The sequence below is a fragment of the Poecilia reticulata genome, chromosome 9 (assembly GCF_904066995.2).
Source record: "Poecilia reticulata chromosome 9, P_reticulata-male-v2, whole genome shotgun sequence".
NCBI classification, from domain to species: Eukaryota; Metazoa; Chordata; class Actinopteri; order Cyprinodontiformes; family Poeciliidae; genus Poecilia; species Poecilia reticulata.
In genome coordinates this window covers 33,885,648-33,902,105 of record NC_088838.1, presented here as the reverse complement: position 1 = coordinate 33,902,105, position 16,458 = coordinate 33,885,648, and the positions used below count along the sequence as shown (strand labels likewise).

General features: G+C 43.7%; 1 protein-coding gene across 3 annotated transcripts in view; it reads left to right on the top strand.

Moving 5' to 3' along the window:
- The window catches only part of prdm6 (PR domain containing 6), a 91,096-nt gene extending 78,616 nt beyond the window's left edge, over window positions 1-12,480 (top strand). For 2 of the 3 annotated variants that reach the window (XM_008419500.3, XM_081610997.1), the window contains 2 exons: window positions 545-721; window positions 11,543-12,480. In XM_008419500.3, coding sequence (XP_008417722.1) covers window positions 545-721; window positions 11,543-11,657 — 292 coding nt within the window. In that variant the 3' untranslated portion in view covers window positions 11,658-12,480. Of the gene's footprint in view, window positions 1-544; window positions 732-11,542 lie in introns of all 3 variants that reach the window. The other variant, XM_008419501.3, reaches the window with a different exon arrangement.
- Window positions 12,481-16,458: the final 3,978 nt, after the last annotated feature.

Here is a 16,458-nt window from a genome sequence, read left to right as displayed (position 1 = left end):
CGGAGCGGAGTCCGACTTCGCCCGCCCCGTGTGGGTGGAGGCCATCTTTGTTTCTCAGCGTCATTATGTCTTCGTTCTTTTGTCTTTTCTGTCCTCGTCACTTCCTGGTTTGGTTCCGTTCTTCTTCTTCTGTTTGATTTTTGCAGCGTAATCAATACGTTGAAGTGAAAATGAATGTTAGAGTCTTTACAAATGATTCATTCATAAAATAGAACTAAAAATAACCAATAAGAAAACAGTGAAACATTGAAAATATGAAGCATGAAAATGACGTATACATTTTTACTTCTTGTGAAACAAAGAAAATTATCACAGATCAAAGTTTTCCTTGTTTTTCTTAGGAAAACATTGAATTACTTGCTTTCAGAAACAAGCATTAGATGATAAATTAGAAAAAAAAACAGATTAATTTAAACAAAACATTGAAGAACCAAAGAAGTCCAGATTGATTCCAGGAAGGTTCTGGTTCTGGTTAGTTTGTGAAAACCTTCATGATTGCTGCTTGTTTTAAAACGGTTAAAGTGTCTCCTCCTCGCCCCTGCAGGCCGTACCAGTGTGGCCACTGCTCCCAGTCCTTCTCGCAGCCGTCGGAGCTGAGGAACCACGTAGTGACGCACTCCAGCGACCGGCCCTTCAAGTGCGGCTACTGCGGCCGCGCCTTCGCCGGCGCCACCACCCTCAACAACCACATCCGGACGCACACCGGAGAGAAGCCGTTCAAGTAAGTAACAGTGAGTACCCCCCGGCCCAAACCTCAGCTCCACGCCTCGCTCTCCGCTAACGCCGCTTCCTGCTCCGGTGCCGGGTGCAGCGCCCCCACAGGCCAGGAGGGGAACAGGCTGGTTTGACTCAGAGCGGAGAGGAAGAACCGCAGCAGCTGGTGAAGTTCTGGTTCCAGTTGAACCGAGCCTACTGGACCATCAGGAGGAAAAACAACCTGAATCACTCAGATCCAAACTGGAATGATGCAAAAAAACAGAGTTTCCATTGCAGTTTGCAAAATACACAAATTATGATACGGCTGAAAAACCACCTGGAACTTTTTATTGAAAAATGTGACTTTTAAAAGCTTGTCGTTCTTCCTTTGAGCAAATTTATTTCTGAAATTCAGCATTGTGGAAACGTAGTGGGAGCAGTTGAAACGCATCCCATCTCATCCCAACACATCCAGTCAGTCGATGCTCCACCGAGGGCCGATACTTTTAATGTGGCGTCTGGTTCTGATCCGGTGGCGATGCCGTCGGCTCCGAGTAACTTTAAACTCCATCCACAGGCGGCTGCGTCCGGAACGCAAATTTGTTTCATCACACTAAACCAAATTATATGTTAAAAACGGCATCTGATGTTTGTCTTTGGTTGGATCTTTATTAAAAGGCAGAAACATTTAAAATCAGGATTTTCTCACAAAAACACTGAATTTCTGCAACTTTAAAGATGAAAAGCATGAAGATCAAAGAAAACTAATTCTCCACACGGTAAACATCGACCACAGCAGCTGAGATGTTGTTTTAGTTTTAGCCGTTTTTCACCTGGGAATTAAAAACTCTACGTTGTGTTTATTGTTCTGTGACGTCGATTTTGCGGTCGTTCATGCAGAAGTCTGATTTAACAAGTAGGATGAACGTCCATGCAAAAAAACCATCAGATTTCAGAAAACAAGAGTCAGAACTGAGCGTGAAGACCTGCAGCTGAACCTCAGCTGATAGCCACGTTGTAATCAATCTTTTCTTTCCTAATCTGCCTCATTTCCATATTTTCCTCTCACTGAAGATGGAAACGATTAGAGGGAGAAGCTCTCTGCTGTCGGCTGCCATCCAATCATGACGTCCAGGATTCCCCCGGTGGACAAAGAGGTCGACACGTAGGCAGAGCGAGAGCAACAGGAGCTAAAGAGAACAGGATTGAAGACTGGAGCAGAGGGGGATCTGAGGAAAACAATTAACATCCTTAAAAAGCAATTAGCGATGCCATTCTGTCATTGACGCGAAGAGCATGAGGCCGACGGATGAAATGAATGTCGGAGGAAGTTCGAGGGGGAACAAAAGATCAGGGAGTGAAAAGTGGAGCGACTGAAAGCAAATCAGCGTTCCTAATGAGCCGAACCTGTTCATCAGCACTTCAGAGTCTCTGTAGGCGCGGCCGGGACAAAGACAATCACCGCCGGTCGTCACAAATCCTTACTGGATCGATGGCCTCCGAGAGTTATCGCCTTTCAGACGGAGCAGCGGACAGATTAAAGCTGCCACTGTCACTTTGTCAGGAGGAAAACGCTCGACTTTATCTTCCTGCCGAGGCGACGGAGGCAGACGCTCTTACATCCTGACTGCTGGATTCTGACTTTCTGCTTCAGACTTTAAAATGGCCTGAGGAACCGCAGGTTCCACTGGAGGAGACGAGATCTTCCTGCCTTTTCCATTCACTTCAACATAATGTTTGATTTCCTACAAGCGTTTCTTCCTTCTTCATTTCACTTTCTGCAAAGCACAACAAGCAACAGATGTTTTCCTGTCTGATGGTCCAGTAGGCTCGGTTCAGTTGGGACAAGAACTTTCCAGCTGCTGTGGTTCTCTTTCACAAACCAACCAAACCCTTTCAGCAACCTGTTCCCCTCCTGGCCTCTGGGGGCGCTGCACCAAGAACCACTGAAGGAAACGACACAGAACCTCTGAAGACGCTGAGAGCAACTTCCTTCTTCACTAGATGTAAATAAAAAGGAAGTCAGAGTTTAGCTGCTGTAGGATTTCTAGTCTTTGGTAAAAAAAAACAAAAAAACTCCTGTTAGCGCTAAGCTAGCTCATTTGTTTTGGTTGTATTTACCCAGAATGCCCTGTGCTGTAGTCCACTTCCTGCGCTTGTAGCGGTCTCTGGTCCGCTTGGTGTTCACATATGCATTGAAACCGAACCAGAGTTCACTTCAACAGAACCCAGACTGAGGTTTGGAGGCGGACCAGAGTCCGATTAGCGTTCACACATCAACAAAAGAACTCATTGGACTGAAGCGGACTGAGCAGGGAACCAGCCTCCAGTCCAGATGGTCAGCAGAACCTGGAGATATAAAGACTGACGCTGATTTCCACAGTCTGTATCCCAACATACATGCTCTATTCACCAAACAACACATTGATCAAAGACAATGAAACAGTTTTATGTTTCATTACATTAAACAGATTCAGTCAAATCAGCAGGTTGGGAAACAGAACCGACACCAACAACAATAACTTGGTTTCCATTCAAACGGGTATTTAAATGGACCAGTGGGGTTTTGGTGGAGGTCTGGGGAGCTTCATGGATTCTGTGGGTAAAAGCTGAATTTTGCTGCAGAGGCTCCATCCTCCCTGTGTCTGTCTGTCCCAGCAGGCGGTCGGTTTCCATCAGGCTGCAAATGAACACAATCAGAAGCAGTTTGTCTCATTTTCTACCTGCTGCACAGCGCAGATTAAGATAAGAGCAGATCTTAAACTCCACTGATCCTTAAGGGAAACTGATTAAAGCTCCTCTGTCAGGTTGTCAGGACAAACTTCTCAACGTTATTTTTCCCTGCTGCTCAGCAGCAGCAGCCGGTCGATGGGCTGCAGACGAGCCGCCTGCTTTCAGACCCGCTTTGTTCTGCAGAACCGACTTCATGTTCGTCCTGCTGGATCAAAGCAGCAGCGACAGGCGGCGATAAAATCAGACAGATAACCGCAGCAGCAGCAGCAACACACACCGTGAGGCGAGTTCAGTTAGAGACGAAGTAGAAGTGATTACAGATCAGAACCAGGCGTCGTTTTAACTCTCAGTTCGGCTTTATTTAATTAACCAGTTCAGCTGTTTAAAGCCATCAACACAATATACGTCCTGCACCAGAAATCACAGAACCTCGGTCCAGAAGAACCTCCAGAAGGTCCAGAAGTTTAACCTGTCAGGCAGAGAAAGTGATAAACAGATGAACTGATTATTTTATGAAATATGTCTGGAAAAAGTTAAAGTAAAAACCTCGATCCTTGACGGTTTGTTCACCCATTTGGTCCAGAGTCTGGACCTTTTCTCCTCTCAAACTACCGGATCCAGACCCATTTCTGAGCTGGTCCTGGTCCGGTTCTGGTGTGAATACAGACGAGCCTCAATCTGAACCAACTACATGAAACCAGCGTCTTTCTGGACTTCACAGGCCACCGTAGCTGAGCAGCATGTGAGCCTTCAGCGTTCAAGCAGGACCTCCATGTTGTTCCTCCATGTTGTTCCTCCATGTTGTTCCTCCATGTTGTTCCTCCATGTTTGTTTCCTACATGTTTGTTTCCTACATGTTGTTCCTCATTGTTTGTTCCTCCATGTTGTTCCTCCATGTTGTTCCTCCATGTTGTTCCTCCATGTTTGTTTCCTCCATGTTTGTTTCCTACATGTTGTTCCTCCATGTTGTTCCTCCATGTTGTTCCTCCATGTTGTTCCTCCATGTTGTTCCTCCATGTTGTTCCTCCATGTTTGTTTCCTACATGTTTGTTTCCTCCATGTTTGTTTCCTCCATGTTTGTTCCTCCATGTTTGTTCCTCCATGTTGTTCCTCCATGTTGTTCCTCCATGTTGTTCCTCCATGTTGTTCCTCCATGTTGTTCCTCCATGTTGTTCCTCCATGTTTGTTTCCTACATGTTTGTTCCTCCATGTTTGTTTCCTACATGTTTGTTTCCTCCATGTTTGTTTCCTACATGTTTGTTCCTCCATGTTTGTTTCCTACATGTTTGTTTCCTCCATGTTTGTTTCCTACATGTTTGTTTCCTCCATGTTTGTTTCCTCCATGTTTGTTCCTCCATGTTTGTTCCTCCATGTTGTTCCTCCATGTTGTTCCTCCATGTTGTTCCTCCATGTTTGTTTCCTACATGTTTGTTCCTCCATGTTGTTCCTCCATGTTTATTTCCTACATGTTTGTTTCCTCAATGTTTGTTCCTCCATGTTTGTTCCTCCATGTTTGTTTCCTCAATGTTTGTTCCTCCATGTTGTTCCTCCATGTTGTTCCTCCATGTTTGTTCCTCCATGTTGTTCCTCCATGTTTGTTTCCTCCATGTTTGTTTCCTACATGTTTGTTTCCTCCATGTTTGTTCCACCATATTTGTTTCCTCCATGTTGTTCCTCCATGTTTGTTTCCTACATGTTTGTTCCTCCATGTTTGTTTCCTACATGTTTGTTTCCTCCATGTTTGTTTCCTACATGTTTGTTTCCTCCATGTTTGTTTCCTCCATGTTTGTTTCCTACATGTTGTTCCTCCATGTTGTTCCTCCATGTTGTTCCTCCATGTTGTTCCTCCATGTTGTTCCTCCATGTTGTTCCTCCATGTTGTTCCTCCATGTTTGTTTCCTACATGTTTGTTCCTCCATGTTTGTTTCCTACATGTTTGTTTCCTCCATGTTTGTTTCCTACATGTTTGTTCCTCCATGTTTGTTCCTCCATGTTGTTCCTCCATGTTGTTCCTCCATGTTGTTCCTCCATGTTTGTTTCCTACATGTTTGTTCCTCCATGTTGTTCCTCCATGTTTGTTTCCTACATGTTTGTTTCCTCAATGTTTGTTCCTCCATGTTTGTTCCTCCATGTTTGTTCCTCCATGTTTGTTTCCTCAATGTTTGTTCCTCCATGTTGTTCCTCCATGTTGTTCCTCCATGTTTGTTCCTCCATGTTGTTCCTCCATGTTTGTTTCCTCCATGTTTGTTTCCTACATGTTTGTTTCCTCCATATTTGTTCCTCCATGTTTGTTTCCTCTATGTTTGTTTCCTCCATGTTTGTTTCCTCCATGTTTGTTCCTCCATGTTTGTTTCCTCCATGTTTGTTTCCTCCATGTTGTTCCTCCATGTTTGTTCCTCCATGTTTGTTTCCTCCATGTTTGTTCCTCCATGTTGTTCCTCCATGTTGTTCCTCCATGTTGTTCCTCCATGTTTGTTCCTCCATGTTTGTTTCCTCCATGTTTGTTCCTCCATGTTTGTTTCCTCAATGTTTGTTCCTCCATGTTTGTTCCTCCATGTTGTTCCTCCATGTTTGTTTCCTCCATGTTTGTTTCCTACATGTTTGTTTCCTCCATGTTTGTTTCCTACATGTTTGTTCCTCCATGTTTGTTTCCTCCATGTTTGTTTCCTCCATGTTGTTCCTCCATGTTTGTTCCTCCATGTTTGTTTCCTCCATGTTTGTTCCTCCATGTTGTTCCTCCATGTTGTTCCTCCATGTTGTTCCTCCATATTTGTTTCCTACATGTTTGTTTCCTCCATGTTTGTTCCTCCATGTTGTTCCTCCATGTTTGTTTCCTCCATGTTGTTCCTCCATGTTGTTCCTCCATGTTTGTTTCCTCCATGTTTGTTCCTCCATGTTTGTTTCCTACATGTTTGTTTCCTCCATGTTTGTTCCTCCATGTTGTTCCTCCATGTTTGTTTCCTCCATGTTGTTCCTCCATGTTGTTCCTCCATGTTTGTTTCCTCCATGTTGTTCCTCCATGTTGTTCCTCCATGTTTCTTTCCTACATGTTTGTTCCTCCATGTTTGTTCCTCCATGTTTGTTTCCTCCATGTTTGTTCCTCCATGTTGTTCCTCCATGTTTTTTTCCTCCATGTTTGTTCCTCCATGTTTGTTTCCTACATTTTTGTTCCTCCATGTTGTTCCTCCATGTTTGTTTCTCCATGTTTGTTTCCTACATGTTTGTTCCTCCATGTTGTTCCTCCGTGTTGTTCCTCCATGTTTGTTCCTCCATGTTTGTTCCTCCATGTTGTTCCTCCATGTTGTTCCTCCATGTTTGTTTCCTACATGTTTGTTTCCTCCATGTTTGTTCCTCCATGTTTGTTTCCTCAATGTTTGTTCCTCCATGTTTGTTCCTCCATGTTGTTCCTCCATGTTGTTCCTCCATGTTTCTTTCCTACATGTTTCTTTCCTACATGTTTGTTCCTCCATGTTTGTTTCCTCCATGTTTGTTTCCTCCATGTTTGTTCCTCCATGTTTGTTTCCTCCATGTTGTTCCTCCATGTTGTTCCTCCATGTTTGTTCCTCCATGTTTGTTTCCTACATGTTTGTTCCTCCATGTTGTTCCTCCATGTTGTTCCTCCATGTTTGTTTCCTACATGTTTGTTCCTCCATGTTGTTCCTCCATGTTGTTCCTCCATGTTTGTTCCTCCATGTTTGTTCCTCCATGTTGTTCCTCCATGTTGTTCCTCCATGTTGGTTTCCTACATGTTTGTTTCCTCCATGTTTGTTCCTCCATGTTTGTTTCCTACATGTTTGTTCCTCCATGTTTGTTCCTCCATGTTTGTTTCCTACATGTTTGTTTCCTCCATGTTTGTTCCTCCATGTTTGTTTCCTACATGTTTGTTCCTCCATGTTTGTTTCCTACATGTTTGTTTCCTCCATGTTTGTTTCCTACATGTTTGTTCCTCCATGTTTGTTTCCTCCATGTTTGTTTCCTCCATGTTTGTTTCCTACATGTTTGTTCCTCCATGTTTGTTTCCTACATGTTTGTTTCCTCCATGTTTGTTTCCTCCATGTTTGTTCCTCCATGTTTGTTTCCTACATGTTTGTTCCTCCATGTTTGTTTCCTCCATGTTTGTTCCTCCATGTTTGTTTCCTACATGTTTGTTCCTCCATGTTTGTTCCTCCATGTTTGTTTCCTACATGTTTGTTTCCTCCATGTTTGTTCCTCCATGTTTGTTCCTCCATGTTTGTTCCTCCATGTTTGTTTCCTACATCTTTGTTTCCTCCATGTTTGTTCCTCCATGTTTGTTCCTCCATGTTTGTTCCTCCATGTTTGTTTCCTACATGTTTGTTTCCTCCATGTTGTTCCTCCATGTTTGTTTCCTACATGTTTGTTCCTCCATGTTTGTTCCTCCATGTTTGTTTCCTACATGTTTGTTCCTCCATGTTTGTTTCCTACATGTTTGTTTCCTACATGTTTGTTTCCTCCATGTTTGTTCCTCCATGTTTGTTTCCTACATGTTTGTTCCTCCATGTTTGTTTCCTACATGTTTGTTCCTCCATGTTTGTTCCTCCATGTTTGTTTCCTACATGTTTGTTTCCTCCATGTTTGTTTCCTACATGTTTGTTCCTCCATGTTTGTTTCCTACATGTTTGTTTCCTACATGTTTGTTTCCTACATGTTTGTTTCCTCCATGTTTGTTCCTCCATGTTTGTTTCCTACATGTTTGTTCCTCCATGTTTGTTCCTCCATGTTTGTTTCCTACATGTTTGTTTCCTCCATGTTTGTTTCCTACATGTTTGTTCCTCCATGTTTGTTTCCTACATGTTTGTTTCCTCCATGTTTGTTTCCTCCATGTTTGTTTCCTCCATGTTTGTTCCTCCATGTTTGTTTCCTACATGTTTGTTCCTCCATGTTTGTTTCCTCCATGTTTCTTTCCTACATGTTTGTTCCTCCATGTTTGTTCCTCCATGTTTGTTTCCTCCATGTTTGTTTCCTACATGTTTGTTCCTCCATGTTTGTTTCCTCCATGTTTGTTTCCTACATGTTTGTTCCTCCATGTTTGTTTCCTCCATGTTTGTTTCCTACATGTTTGTTCCTCCATGTTTGTTTCCTACATGTTTGTTTCCTCCATGTTTGTTTCCTCCATGTTTGTTTCCTCCATGTTTGTTCCTCCATGTTTGTTTCCTCCATGTTTGTTTCCGCCATGTTTCTTTCCTACATGTTTGTTCCTCCATGTTTGTTCCTCCATGTTTGTTTCCTCCATGTTTGTTTCCTACATGTTTGTTCCTCCATGTTTGTTTCCTCCATGTTTGTTTCCTACATGTTTGTTCCTCCATGTTTGTTTCCTCCATGTTTGTTTCCTACATGTTTGTTCCTCCATGTTTGTTTCCTACATGTTTGTTTCCTCCATGTTTGTTCCTCCATGTTTGTTTCCTACATGTTTGTTCCTCCATGTTTGTTTCCTCCATGTTTGTTTCCGCCATGTTTGTTTCCTACATGTTTGTTTCCTCCATGTTTGTTTCCTACATGTTTGTTCCTCCATGTTTGTTTCCTCCATGTTTGTTTCCTCCATGTTTGTTTCCTCCATGTTTGTTTCCTCCATGTTTGTTTCCTCCATGTTGTTCCTCCATGTTTGTTCCTCCATGTTTGTTTCCGCCATGTTTGTTTCCTACATGTTTGTTTCCTCCATGTTTGTTTCCTACATGTTTGTTCCTCCATGTTTGTTCCTCCATGTTTGTTTCCTCCATGTTTGTTCCTCCATGTTTGTTCCTCCATGTTGTTCCTCCATGTTTGTTCCTCCATGTTTGTTTCCTCCATGTTTGTTCCTCCATGTTTGTTCCTCCATGTTTGTTCCTCCATGTTGTTCCTCCATGTTTGTTCCTCCATGTTTGTTTCCTCCATGTTTGTTCCTCCATGTTTGTTTCCTCCATGTTTGTTTCCTCCATGTTTGTTTCCTCCATGTTTGTCTCCATGGTTTTGTGTTTGGACCCGCCCACATCCAATCTTTGTCCAATGGGAGCAAAGATTGCCACTTTGTCATAGTCCATTTGAAAAACCCAGTGTGAAGGGAAACAGCAACAAACGAAGAAATTAAAGTCCAGTTTTAGTCTGTGGACGGATTTGCTGGTGTGACTCACTGCAACCTCCTTCTGACGGACAGACGGATGTTTCTAAGCAGAAACTCGGACTGAAACACACGAATCAAACATTTGAGGATTTTTGGAGGATTGTCCCTGGAGCTGAGCTCTGCTCTTCATCACCTCCTCCTCCTCTTCCTCCTGTCCATCTAGGAGCATGTTAGTCCTGTTTCTGCCCCGTTAGGTCCAATATTTCTGCTCAGCGTTCTCTTTGAACACCTCCACACACACACACATACACACACACACACACACCTTCATATCCATTTAAATGCTCCCGCCGCCCCTCCAGCTCGGACTAAAAGCTCCTTCTCTTCTCTGCTGCTATTGGAAGTGACAGTGATGCTGCCTTATCAGGCCGGGATTTATCTGCAAGTGTGTGTGTGTGTGTGTGTGTGTGTGTGTGTGTGTGTGTGTGTGTGTGTGTGTGTGTGTGTGTGTGTCAGAGTGTGTTAAAGTGTGTGAGGCGGGAATGCCCTCCACGGCCCACTAGATAGATTATTGACAGGTGGAGTGTGAGTGTAATTTGTCGGTCAGGTTGCGAAGATCAGGGCAACAATTACAGTTGCTGCTCCGCTGGGCCTCACACACACTTTGTTCTGTCGCTGCACATTAGAGTTAACCTGCAGGTGTGTGTGTGTGTGTGTGTGTTGGTCTGTGTGTGTGTTGGTCTGTGTGTGTGTGTGTGTGTGTTGGTCTGTGTGTGTGTTGGTCTGTGTGTGTGTGTGTGTGTGTTGGTCTGTGTGTGTGTTGGTCTGTGTGTGTGTGTGTGTGTGTGTGTGTGTTGGTCTGTGTGTGTGTTGGTCTGTGTGTGTGTGTGTGTTGGTCTGTGTGTGTGTGTGTGTGTGTTGGTCTCTGTGTGTGTTGGTGTGTGTGTGTGTGTGTGTGTTTGCATGTGTTAGCAAAACTAAAGGTTGCATCTCTGCAGTTTAGCAGATCCTCCTTATAAACTAACTTCTTAATGTTTCAGCCTTTTGTTTCCAGTCAAAGCTTCACGTTTTCAGGATTTTAGGAAATCCTGTGATGACGACATCAGGTGTGACATCTGCCTGTCTTCTCTGTCTCATCTGTTCTTCCGTCACTCTGTGACCTTTAACCTCTGGGCTGATGTCATTAGTGTGGTGTCAGCATCTGCTGCTCTGAGACTCAGACGAATGCGACTTTATAGCAGCAGTTTTTGCTCTCAGACATCATGTGAACAGTTCTGATGACGACATCTGGCAGCTGCAGCTCTGTTGGTTCTCATTTGATCGTTTTGTTCATGATGTTTTGATCTTTTGGTTCTGGATGCTGAGGAAGTTCAACCCGGTTCCCCTACTCCAGCCTCTCTGACCGTACGGCCAGACAGACCGTAAAGAGGAGGTCAGCAGAGCTTGGTCGTCTCCACTGCCTGGATATCCAGCTGTTAGCATGCTAGCAGCCTTCAGTCAGAGGGCTCTCACGATTCGTTGCGATACAGACTGCTGCAGGAGATTCTTCCAACCATAACGACTCTCTGATAATGTTTGGATGATGGGAGTTACTTTTAATTTTCCTTTAGGGTATTTTAAATTGAGTTGATTATATTTATTTATCTCTGTTTCCATGACAACCGGTTCTGTTTTTCAGTCGTTTCCAAACTTTCTGGACGTATTTTTAACATTTTCCTTCAGACTTTGTCAGATTTATATTTAAATAGTTTTTTATATTCTGACCTGGAAGCATTAAGAGGCTCTGATTGGCCCAAAGTGAGTCTGGATCAGCTGACTCACTAATCCTGATTAATTAATTATAAACCTATAATTGATTTTCATGTTGATCTGGACTTTTTTTCTCTCCTGATATTAAAGCTGAATGTTTCCATCTGTATGTTTAAAATGATTTTATCAGCTTGTTTAGTTTTGTACCAGTGGTTATTATTGCTGCTGTTTCCGTTTTAAAATGTGATTTAATAAGTTTGAGAGTTAAAGTTTTGTTTTAGTTCCTCTTTGTGTCGGTTTGTCCATCAGGTGTGAGCGCTGCGACCGCAGCTTCACGCAGGCGACGCAGCTCAGCCGCCACCAGCGACTCCCCAACGAGTGCAAACCGCTCAACGAGAGCAGCGAGTCCATCGAGGTGGATTAACCTCTGACCTCCGGCTGGCCGCCGCCTCACCGGCCATCCGTCCGTCCGTCCACAGTAAGCCGACACGTCCGCACCTCAGAGTCTGACCCGTCCAGACGTCTGCCCTCCTCTCTTCCCGCTGCGGCGTTCCCGCGACGTTCATCCCGTTTTGCAGAAATCAGCCGATCCTCTGATCCGTTTCTGCTGCCGGACTCGTGCAGAAACGGATCCGGGTTCAGAGAAACGGAGTGAAAACCACCAAACCAAAGATCCGAGCGGTCGGAGCGTTCTGGACACGGATATTTACTGGAGGCTCCTGGGAAAACCACCGAGCTTTGCTCCAAAGAAAACCTTCTGAAAAGCCGAATAAAGCGACTGATTGTCCTCCTGCAGCTTCACCTCCAGGTGGCGGACAGAGAGGCTGACCGACCCGTTTACGGCCCACAGACAGAGAAAAACACATTCTATTTATCTTCCTGCTCACATCGTGCTGCAAGCACTTTTTATTTTGGAACGCTAAGTTAATATTTGCAGCTCTAATGTTGATAAATGTACAGAGGGATTTCTTATAGAAATGATCCCAGAGCTAATATGAAGCATGACTTCAATCATCTTCACAGTCTGATGTTTCTACTTCCTGTTTCCTGTTTTCTAAATCTCCTCCCTCCTTCTTCCCTCAAAGAGTTTATTTGCCTCAGACGTGTAAATAATCATGAAGATCCGGTTTGTATTAAAGCTCCGAAGGCTGAAGTGAAAACAGTCGCTGTGCCTGAGAGTTAAAAAGCTTTAAATCGGCTCCGATGCAAAGAAACAGGAAAATCAGCACAGAGGGATGTTTCACTGAGGAGGGGGGGGGGGACGGGGGGGTGGGGGGGGGGAGGGGGAGGAGCCTCATGTTTCACTTTAATAATTAAACACTTTGATCATCGACTGACAGCTTCTGGACGTTTCAGAATAAAAGACTCGGCGTTTTATTACAATGTTGGTTCTACTGGATCCGCCCACTGGACCGGTTCCCTCTTCAGAACCCGGATGATTTAAATCCGGACTCTGAGCCCTGAGGAACTCCTCCCTCCTCAGCGAAGCATCTCTGTTTCCACGGCGCCGACTGAGCCGATGCTGGATGTGTGCAGGTTTTATATGACGCATCAGATCCACTTCCTGTTTGGATCCACTCCCTGTTTGGATCCACTTCCTGTTTGGATCCACTTCCTGTTTGGATCCACTTCCTGTTCAGATCCACTTCCTGTTTGGATCCACTTCCTGTTCGGATCCACTCCCTGTTTGGATCCACTTCCTGTTTGGATCCACTCCCTGTTTGGATCCACTCCCTGTTTGGATCCACTTCCTGTTCAGATCCACTCCCTGTTTGGATCCACTCCCTGTTTGGATCCACTTCCTGTTTGGATCCACTTCCTGTTTGGATCCACTCCCTGTTTGGATCCACTTCCTGTTCGGATCCACTCCCTGTTTGGATCCACTTCCTGTTTGGATCCACTTCCTGTTTGGATCCACTTCCTGTTTGGATCCAGTGATTTCTAAAACGTTCCATGTTTCATGGGAACCAAAGATCCGGGTTGCGTTCAGGTTCTGCTTCCTGCCGTTGCTCTGATCTCTGCACGAGTTTCTGGTTTTTAACAAGCATCATAAATCAAACTAACTTTGATCCGTTGGAAATAAAACTGATCCTTTTGATTCTGATCTGCAACTTTCTCTGGTTTTTTCTTCTGTTTTATTTACATTTTCACCATAAACAGTTTCTGATCCACAGAAAAAAGCAAAAATAAAATGTTGGTGTTGAAATTTCCCAGTTTTATAAATGTTGAAAACATGACAAACTGTTTTATTATAATTTACATTTTTAATATTTTCATTTGAGTCTCTTGGATGCAAAAAAAAAGTTTTTTTCTAGATTACAAGTAATATTTGTTATATATTTTAAGTTTTAAATTTTTTTTTCCTCCCCTCAGAAATTGTTGCCATTTTTACCCTGAAAATAAAAAATGTATTAACGTTTATTTATTTATTTGAAGAAAACCCAGAAAGCAGCGAGGAATTTATTTAGTTTAATTTTTATTTTTCATGCTTTCTGTTCCGATGAAGATGTAACAAAAATGTTTTAAAGCTTATAATTATTTAAATGGACATTATTAACATCTGTACATTTATATTAAAAATAACTATAAAAACCTTGATTTTAACTCTAATGCCAGTTTTAAGGATTAAAATCTGGAGGTTTGTAAGAAAACCAGAAATATTTGTTTTATCTGGGTTCAATATTTCATGTTTTTATGGAAATTCAGTGATTTTATGACATGAAAACAGATTCATTTAAGATGCATTTTTAATTAATGGTACAAAAAATACAGAAGGGATTTTATTTATTTTAAAAATGTATAAAAACTGGAAAAAAAATCTCAGTCAGGAATTTAGTACATTAAAAATGACCCGGAAGAGGAGATATTAATGTTTAATGTTATTGATGTTTTCATGAAGCTCCTCCGCCGCGGCGCCTCCTTCCCTCCGTCTGCGTTTCTCTCCTTCCCTCCGTCTGCGTTTCTCTCCTTCCCTCCGTCTGCGTTTCTCTCCTTCCCTCCGTCTGCGTTTCTCTCCTTCCCTCCGTCTGCGTTTCTCTCCTTCCTTCCGTCTGCGTTTCTCTCCTTCCTTCCGTCTGCGTTTCTCTCCTTCCCTCCGTCTGCGTTTCTCTCCTTCCCTCCGTCTGCGTTTCTCTCCTTCCCTCCGTCTGCGTTTCTCTCCTTCCCTCCGTCTGCGTTTCTCTCCTTCCCTCCGTCTGCGTGTCTCTCCTTCCCTCCGTCTGCGTTTCTCTCCTTCCCTCCGTCTGCGTTTCTCTCCTTCCCTCCGTCTGCGTTTCTCTCCTTCCCTCCGTCTGCGTTTCTCTCCTTCCCTCCGTCTGCGTTTCTCTCCTTCCCTCCGTCTGCGTTTCTCTCCTTCCCTCCGTCTGCGTTTCTCTCCTTCCCTCCGTCTGCGTTTCTCTCCTTCCCTCCGTCTGCGTTTCTCTCCTTCACTCCGTCTGCGTTTCTCTCCTTCCCTCCGTCTGCGTTTCTCTCCTTCCCTCCGTCTGCGTTTCTCTCCTTCCCTCCGTCTGCGTTTCTCTCCTTCCCTCCGTCTGCGTTTCTCTCCTTCACTCCGTCTGCGTTTCTCTCCTTCCCTCCGTCTGCGTTTCTCTCCTTCACTCCGTCTGCGTTTCTCTCCTTCACTCCGTCTGCGTTTCTCTCCTTCCCTCCGTCTGCGTTTCTCTCCTTCACTCCGTCTGCGTTTCTCTCCTTCCCTCCGTCTGCGTTTCTCTCCTTCCCTCCGTCTGCGTTTCTCTCCTTCCCTCCGTCTGCGTTTCTCTCCTTCCCGTCTCAATCTGCAGATTATTCCTGCGAGGATTCCAGAAAAATCCCCAGAACAAACACGGCCGGCGCGTCGGTTCATCCATCATGGCCGCCTTTTCCCTGGGAGAACCGGATCTGGACCCGCAGCCCAAACAAACCGTCACACCGGCCCGTTTCAGGACGTTTTCCTCCAGGCTCCGACGAGCCGGATCGGGTTTCATGTAATGAGATTATAGTAGTGATAGTTTTAATTAGCAGCAGCTAGAAGGAAAACAAACCGAGGAGCTGCTGACGGACGAGGAAGAAAAAACAGGAAGAAAAAACAGGAAGAAAAGTCTGAGCTCACATGGAGTGAAGGTTTTCCTGCTGCAGATCTGCTGATCGTCACTCAGTAAAGGCTTTAAAACATCATCGATACTCAGATTTACAATATTTAGCATCAATCTGGGGGGAAAAACGACAAATTTAAACTAAAACACATTAAAAATACAAACATGACGGAGTTTTAGGGTCACAGTAAGAAAAAAAATATATATTTCAAGAATAAAGTAACAAGAAGTCAGTCATCATCATGTTGATTTTATTTTTAACACTTTTTCTTAGTATGGACCTAAAAGTCCTAAAGGTGAGTTTACTGTGGTTTATATTGTACCAGCTCATTAACATTTTTATTAAATCTTTAAATATCCACACTATAAAAAGGGTTTCAAACCGTTTCCTTGTTTTTTCGGGTCGGTTGTTTTCGGTTTGTTGTTCAGGTTTTTACTTTTGGTCGGAGGCCGAACTAAGAGTTTTCATGGACCACCGTTGGCCCCTGGACCTCCCTTTGGACTCCCTGGTTTAGGTAAAAGTTAATGAGTAAATATGATCGGATCCCATCAGAACCGGACTCGGTGAAGGTGGATCCTCTGAGGGAAGCTGCTCCAGAATCCGTCCGGATTTTAAACCCAGAAAGTGAAACGACAACATGGTTTCTGGTGAAGCAGCAGCTGGTTGACGCCTCCTTCCGGCGGCCATGTTTGAGTTCACTGTAATCAATCAGTTTAATCTCATTTTCAATTCAAAAGCCATTTTTGCTGCCAAGTTATTAAACATTTTAGCTCAACAACAAAAATATTTACTGTTATTAATCTGTTATTTAGATTCTTCAACCTTCAGACGGGAGTGAAGTTCAGTCCTTCAGAAATCGGGCCTGTAGATGCTAACATTAGCGTAGCATCTGTGCTGCTGCTGCTACGTGGTTAGCATCAAGATGCTAGCTTCAGTGATAAGCTAGCTGCTTTTAGCACAGCCTGAATCGTTTTCAGATCGTTGTCCAGCAGAACGAACCCAGAAGCAGCTTTAAATCACCGGTTAGATTTATGAGTCAGCAGAAACGCAGCAGATTTGGTTCAATCAAGTCGATAAAATTAAAGTTTTAATTTCAGGCTGAGGAGTTTAAAAGTGACTTTTATTTAAATTTTATTATCACTAACAGAATATTT